Genomic DNA, 8,336 nt, shown 5'->3' with positions numbered 1-8,336 from the left:
AAAAACAAATCGTGGATGCGATTTTTTGCCTAAACATTTAAAATTGCAAAATCTATATAATTAAGAGGTAGTTTTTTTTTTGCTATTGTTAGAAATTTGTTAATTAACAAAAAAACAAAATTTGCGTTTTTTTATACCTCACATAACTTTTTAAAAAATTAACTTATATACTTCCATTTGGTCTCAAATTGTTGGCCTTTTCAATACCGAGAGCCACACTATCTTGATAAAAAACGCTCCGAACCTGCGTTAATTAGTTATCAACAGTTGTTTATAATAATAAGTAGTGTCTGGTATGTTCTAATAAAAAAATAGCCATGAAGGATTGCTTTTAACGATTTTTTAGAACCGAGTGTGGCTCTCAGAAATTTAATCAGGAATTTTTTGGGCTTTACAAAATTTTTTTATGTTTATTTGTTCAAAAGTTATTGAAGGTATAAACAACTAATAATTTAAATTTTAACACTGTTTTTTCAAAAAAAAGGGATGCGCGCATGCGTAAAAGTTTTTTTTGCTGTGGTTATAATTTGCTTGTTCGATAGAATAGTTATTTAAATTATCACGTTATTAAAAAAAAAAAAAAATTGCTACGGAAAAATTTTTATAAATAAAAGTATTAAACAAAATGATTTGAAAAAAAAAATTTGTTTAGTTGAAAAAAAAGTAAAATGAACGATTTATTTTTTTAATATTTGTATTGATTTATTTCTTGAACAAATCTAATAGAATCATTGATATCAATACCTACATGAAGTATAACCTCAAATTTGTTTTATCTGTATTGTGTACATAATTTGACAGCGCACGTCAGGAAAAAAATAAAAAAATTCAATCATATAATTTAAAATGGTAAAAAAAATTAAACTGTAATGAATTTGGAATAATCGAGATAAACCACACGGGCTTTCGCCGGAGTTTTGAAAATTTTCAATTTTCAATAGAACGAATTTGTTCCTAAAAATTTTTTTTTAGATTAAGTTTTGTAGATAGTTCAAATGGTCTTAAAGGTTGAGAGTAATGTTAAAACTGTGGATTTCATGATTTTATCGATTTCCGTTTAGTTTTGACTGTAGTGGAAAAAAACTTTTCGTGGCTACCATTTTTAAATTTTATTAAAAACCAGATAAAAATAGTTCAGACATATTGAAACAAAATGGTTAATTTTAATTGTTTTTCAAGTAAATAAACACTCCAATGAGTTGACGATGCCCCGCAATACAAGTAAAATTTATCTTTTCATTTTAAATAGCCTGACCCAATATATCGATCAGTTCACTGGGATCCCTGATCCTGTGACTACCAGCTCTAACTGCTCCGACTGCTCTAATACGTGCTTTGAAAAGTCTTAGAATAATTTTAAGAGTCACCAGCCGAAAAACTGTAAGTTATATTTATTCGATATTTTTATTGATTTATTTTGCTTAAATATTTTTAAATATATTTACGTAATATTTGGTTACGTAAATTATGAATTTAAACTGATTAAAATCATCGGGATTTAACTTGTAATAAATTCTGACCGCATGGCCTAAGTTGTCTTGTATAAATAAAAAAATTAAATATTTTAAACAATTAAAATTTTTTTTTTTTTTATAAAATTATTAAATTTTTGGAAGTCTTGGCCGAGTATTGGCATGCAATGCTTGGCCCAGTATTGGTAGCCAAGCTTAAATTGGTGTCAATCCCCACGCCTGGTACAAGCACTGACCAAGAGTGGTAGCCAAGACTTGGCAACATTTTGCCAGGCTCGGCCCGATGCTTGGCCATGTTGTCTTCTCCATCACGGGCATTGATGTATTAGTTTGGAAGAAAAAAATATTATTGCAATTGTACGATACTTTTACAATATAATTTATTTATACTTTTTCAATTAAACCCGAGGAACGAAATTTATATATAAGTTCATATAATTGTATAAAATTTTATAAAGTTGTATATAATTATATATAGAGAGTTTAAAAATTCTTTAAATTTTTATATAATTATATAAAATTATATAAAATTATATAAAATTTTATAAAGTTATATGTGAATATATAAAGGTATATAAAAATATATATAAATTTCGTTCCTCGGGAAGTAAAAGAAAAATGGTAAACTTGATAAATATTCATATTCATAATTATTATGTTTATTATAGTGTATTAAAAAAGGTACTTTTTAGTTTAAAGAAAAATTTTCGATTTAAACTAAAAAGTACCTTTTTTAATAAGTATAATGTATTACGTATGAAAAAACACAGTGATATTCAAAGTTTCAATATCGATATTATTAGGATTCAACTATATATATTATATTTCATCTGTCGATATTTATTGATTTTAAATTATTCAAGTTTGTTTAACATACTAAATGCGAAATAGCGTTTGTAAAATATAGTTTGGGAATTGAACTATCGAGGTGCTGTAATGTATGTTACACGGCGTATAAAAGTAAAGACGTATTAATCCAAATAAGAATAAAAGAATATTAATAAAACAAACACAAATCTATTACATCAACACTTTCAGAGGATATTATTATATCCTAGACAACATGTTTTTTTATTCAGTTTTTATAGGAAATTTTCTCACGATTACGGGAAAAATACGGAAAAAATTCCTACACATCAGCAAAGTGGTTAAAAATGGAGTTAAAATTTAAATTGCTTAATCGCCAAGGCTCGTGCTTGCCCCTCCAAATTCGTTGAGAGCACACTCTCTGAGTGGGCACTTGTAACGAAATATACTATTAATAAAACAAACACAAATCTATTACATCAACACTTTCAGAGGATATTATTATATCCTAGACAACATGTTTTTTTATTCAGTTTTTATAGGAAATTTTCTCACGATTACGGGAAAAATACGGAAAAAATTCCTACACATCAGCAAAGTGGTTAAAAATGGAGTGAAAGTATGGAAAAAACGGCTATTTATCGGTTATATATCGTATAGTTATTAGAATAATGATTAATTCTAAAATTTATTAATATAAATCAATGAAGCTCGTCAAGGAGAAAAAAATGTTTCGATAAAAATTTAGATAATAATTTATAAATTTCAATATATATATTTTTTTTGCAAATATAATAATCGCAGTCGATAAAACTCTTCAAGTAAAAAAGAAAGTCAAAATAAAAATTTCGATATATTCAATACAAACCCTTTGGTGGTTTTTTTATCTTTTTTCTTTACCAACTAATTTCTCTAAAAAACTTGGTTTTTCTTGTTCATATCTATTAATGTCATCATAAACATTTTTGTTTTTTTTTTCAATACTTCAATTGGACTATATTATTATTTTTTATGTCAACATTTGCATCACATGTAATTGAAATAGAATTTATTTGGAATAATCTTTTTAATAGAAAATTGTTCATTTAACATTAAAGTAATTCATTATCATAAAAAAAATACCAAAGGAAAACAGTAGCTAAGAAAAAGATGAAGCTAAAGAATTGATGTGACTATAAAGAAATTATATGGTAAGCAACATTAATTCCTTAGCTTTATCTTTTTCTTAGACTTTGCTTTTCCTTGGTGTTTATTTTATTAAAATAAATTGCTTTAATTTTATTTGTTAATTAAATAATGTATTATGTCGTTGTATTATTTTTTTACAGAATGAAGGAATACTCTAACTGAGCTACACAAAAAAAAAAAAAAAATGTAAACAAAAACAACATGTGACTTTGGGCACTCGGCCCACTAGCGTCATCACCGGCAGAAAAACGTACTGACTTGCTTCATTCTGTGAGCTTCAGTGAAATTCGAGAGATTACCCTCCTTATACACCTCCATGCATGTGACATGAGCAGTGTTGGGTTTGTATAATACCGCGGTATCATACCGGTCGTAAACCTCGGTATAATACCGGTATTATACCGCGGAGGTTTCATACTTTCATACTTTCATACCACTTTAGTAACGCCATCTGTAGGAATTTTCGTATATTACGTCACACACCATTTTTAATTGCTCATAATTTAAATTTAAGAGAATCATTCCTTTAATTATAGCATAATAGTAATAATCTTCATCCTTTTCTCAGACTTTTGTCAGTAGTAATAAATTTATTGAATATATTAAAAGCTATTGACAAATGTCTAAGGACAGGATGTGGCTTACCTGTTAATTTCTTTGGCTCAATTAATTCTTTATAAATCAACATGTGGCAACACCCTTCTTTAGTTATTTTTTCCATAGTTTTTCATTTATTTATTTATGTAAAAACCTATTGGAAAAATGTCTATGGACAGAATGTTGTTTACATGTTAATTCATAAAATATTACTTTAGCCAAAGAAATTAATACGTAGGCAACATCCTTTCCTTAGCTCATACTTTTCCCATAGCTTTTTATTAACTTGAATAAATAAAAGTATGAAAATAGTGAGTTGTCACATGTTAATTTATACGAAATGAATTTTGCCAGAGAAATTAACATGCAGGCAACATCCTTTCCTTAGCTAATATTTTTCCCATAGCTTTTTATTTTTTTAAATAAATAAATGGTCATAGGAAAAGTGATAGCTAAGGAAAGGATGTTGTCACATGTTAATTTATACGAAATTAATTTTGCCAGAGGAATTAACATGCAGGCAACATCCTTTCCTTAGCTACCATTTTTCCTATGACTATTTATATATTAAAATAAATCTTTGGCTATGGAAAAAATATTATCAAAGGAAAGGATGTTGCCTGCATGTTTATTTCTTTGGCAAAATCAATTTCGTATAAATTAACATGTGACAACTTCCTTTCCTTAGCTACCATTTTTCCTATGACCATTTATTTATTTAAATTATAATAAAAAGCTATGGGAAAAATGGTAGCTAAGGAAAGGATGTTAATTACTTTGGCTGAATTAATTCTTTAGAAATTAACAGGGAAGCTACATCCGTTTCTTAGCCATTTGTCAATAGCTTATTATCTGTTCAAATAAATTAAAATACATTACTGTTGTTGTTTTTATAATCAAATATTGTTCATATTATTTGTTTATTCTGTAATACATCTATTAATATATCAACAAAAAATTTGACATTCGAGAGTTTTATGCTGGTATGGTAGACAATTTTGATGCCATAGGGGGCGTTCCTGAGTTTCATACTTTCATACTTTCATACCGGTATTATACCGGTTTAATACTTTCATACCGGTATGAAAGTATTAAACCCAAAAATCGACCATTTACCCAACACTGGACATGAGACCGACTAGAGTGGGTATAAGCTAGTGGATATAAGTGCTTATACCCACTCTAAGACCGACGGAGCACAAGCGCCATCACTAGCAAAAAAAGGTACTTAACATAGGAGATTACGCTCCTTGTAGACCTCCATGATTTCTAGTCTTCTTGAACGTATAATACGATCGACGCCAAAAATAAGAGCCGTATAATACACGTATAATACGGAATAGCCCAACACTGTATATATGTCATAATAAATCATATTCCTTGCAATTCCTTGTAAATCCCCGAATACTATGCGGTTTTACGCCATTTTATGTGCATAACTTTAACTTGTGAAGTGTAGTGATAGTTGTTATTAACATTATCGGGCGTCTTTTATTGAATGAATATGTATCTTAAATATTTCGTGCCCGACATGTGCAAGTAACGTCGGGCTGACAATTTCTGTTTGATACCCTGGGGCCTGGAAACTATTGAGATCACATTTGGCTAACGAAGACAAATAAACGAATAAAAATCAGATTGCTAATGAATAATTTCGACATGCCGATGTCTAAATAATATATTTCGTTGGATTTCGGCTGACTGTAAAAGTCACTGATATTATTATTTTCAATTCGTGATTTTTAGTGATTTTTGTGGCTGAAACTGGAATACAGAAAAAGAAATGTGTAGTTTGGTTTGATAATTATCCATATGCATATACATATATATATGTATATATATGTATATTTATATATATATATGTGTATATAAATATACATATGTATATATATATATATAGATACATAAATTCACATAATTTGCATATTAATCACAACTTCCACTTATAATACTATTTATTAAATGATATTTCTTGTTTGGTTAATTTTGGCAATTTAAATTGTTTTGCCTGTAATCTATCATACCACCTTGGTTTTCACATTATCTGCCGTTGTATATATGTGCATATCAATATAAATATATATGTATGTTCAAGTGTGTGAGCGCCCATGGTGTTTATATGTGTTGTCTATTTTATTGTCATTGGAAAAATTGAAAAAAAAATAAAAAATAGTTTCAAAAGTACTGAATAGAAATAATAAAGATATATAAACAAGGTTTTCAGATTGAATTACTATTCTGAAAAAGTTTGCAATGAATTCTAGAAATATCCCTTCTGACAAGGTAAGCCAATTTTGTGCCTTTCCATTTTTAAGTTGTATAGTTTTTACATTTTATTAATCAATACATATAACACAGCTGAAACATAATTCTTCAATATAATAACTGATAAGCATCCGAACGATAGTTTACAGTCGTGTATATTGGTTGATTAAAAAGATTCAGGATTGAAACATATTGATATATATATTTTTTTTATTTTTAGATGTTTTTGAAGTGTGTAATGCAACAAAAAAAATCCTCTCCCTTACGTGTAGAGTTGTTCAAACATTCGTTAGGAGCTTGCGGAAGCTTGTTTTTTTTAAATATACAATGTACTTTATACTATTATTTTCGGAGTTCTCTTCGGTTTTTGAATCTCCAATACATATTCTATAAACCGAAAACTTCTATCTCTGCCTTTTTTCATAGTTATCCTAGCCAGTTTCATGACCCAGTTTTCACTCCAGACTTAGAAAAAAAAATTTTATCGTCAATCAGTTTAGCAAATTTATTATCTGTAAGTCATCTGAACCATTTTAAAATTATTCTGCTAGAGGAATAATAAATCAGCTGGTTGAAGAAAGCTAATATATGGAATGTTGTAGAGAAGAATTTTTCATAAAAACTGGGTAGCACAAGCTTGTTCCCACTGATTTTCTCGGGGTTAACAGAAGCTTCGATAGCCCAAGCTTGTGCAAGGAGAAGAAAAAAAATGGAAAATGTTGATAAAACAGAAGAAAAATTGCAGTTCTGCACAGCAAAGTACAGGAAAAGTTGAAACTCAACAATATTTGTTCTGCCGGTAATAGAGTTTTAGTTGATCGGGTAGAGTAAAAATTACCGTGCTGTTTAACAAAATTTGTTATGCTCGAAACATAAATTCTAAAACCATATTAATGTTTTTTTTTTTTTTAAAATTACACAATAAATTGTGATTTTAATAATGGAAAAAGACCTGGTAACGTTTGTTGGGGCATGTGGCCCGCGCTACCCGTTGAAAATAAAAATTTTCAATACTCTGGCTAGGGCCATGATTATTTTGAATTGTTGCTCAAATATGATTTAATGGTTTATCAACAATGACTTTATTCGAATCGTGGCTTTTTTTTTTTAGCCTTATAAACATTTTATTTTAATTCTATAGTGACATTCATGGGGCCGTTTTTTAGATTTTCTTTCGGCAAGCCATAACTTATGTGATAATCAAGATAGAGATTTTGTATTAGGCTCATATTATGCGTCTTGGGGATATAACGATATCCGAAACACCTCCAAAAAATCCGAGTTCGCTCCGAAATGCGAAATTTTGGCTTCCGAGTTTGCTCCCATCTCTCTTTTTCTAATATTCCCCTACTTTCGTTTTAGGTACCCCCTCCTTTTAAATTTCTCTTCACATTAAGGTTAAGTAAAAAATCTAGCTGAGTAAAATAATGTAGACATTGATTGTTTGGCTACAATTACAGATAAGTAAAAAAATCTAGCTAAGAAAAATAATGTAGATATTGATTGTTTGGCTACAATTACAGCTAAGTAAAAAATCTAGCTAAGTAAAATAATGTAGATATTGATTGTTCGGCTACAATTACAGCTAAGAAAAAAATCTAGCTAAGTAAAAAGTTTAGATAAGTAAAAAATCTAGCTAAGTGGAATAATGTAGATAATGATTGTTTGGCTACAATTACAGCTAAGAAAAAAATCTAGCTGAGTAAAATAATGTAGACATTGATTGTTTGGCTACAATTACAGATAAGTAAGAAAATCTAGCTAAGAAAAATAATGTAGATATTGATTGTTTGGCTACAATTACAGCTAAGTAAAAAATCTAGCTAAGTAAAATAATGTAGATATTGATTGTTCGGCTACAATTACAGCTAAGAAAAAAATCTAGCTAAGTAAAAAGTTTAGCTAAGTAAAAAATCTAGCTAAGTGGAATAATGTAGATAATGATTGTTTGGCTACAATTACAGATAAGTAAGAAAATCTAGCTAAGAAAAATAATGTAGATATTGA

The 8,336-nt window shown here is 28.5% G+C and overlaps 1 protein-coding gene across 2 annotated transcripts in view; it reads left to right on the top strand.

Moving 5' to 3' along the window:
* Window positions 1-5,370: 5,370 nt before the first annotated feature.
* LOC122859582 (ubiquitin-like protein 3) overlaps window positions 5,371-8,336 on the top strand; it is a 78,541-nt gene continuing 75,575 nt past the window's right edge. Inside the window, exons 1-2 of one of the 2 annotated variants that reach the window (XM_044163255.1) lie at window positions 5,371-5,849; window positions 6,160-6,347. In XM_044163255.1, the coding sequence (XP_044019190.1) occupies window positions 6,318-6,347 (30 nt within the window). In that variant the 5' untranslated portion in view covers window positions 5,371-5,849; window positions 6,160-6,317. Of the gene's footprint in view, window positions 6,348-8,336 lie in introns of both variants that reach the window. The other variant, XM_044163254.1, reaches the window with a different exon arrangement.

This window comes from Aphidius gifuensis, linkage group LG6 (assembly GCF_014905175.1).
Source record: "Aphidius gifuensis isolate YNYX2018 linkage group LG6, ASM1490517v1, whole genome shotgun sequence".
Classification (NCBI taxonomy): Eukaryota; Metazoa; Arthropoda; class Insecta; order Hymenoptera; family Braconidae; genus Aphidius; species Aphidius gifuensis.
Note: the sequence above shows the minus strand (reverse complement) of the source record. Positions and strands in the feature narration are given on the sequence as shown.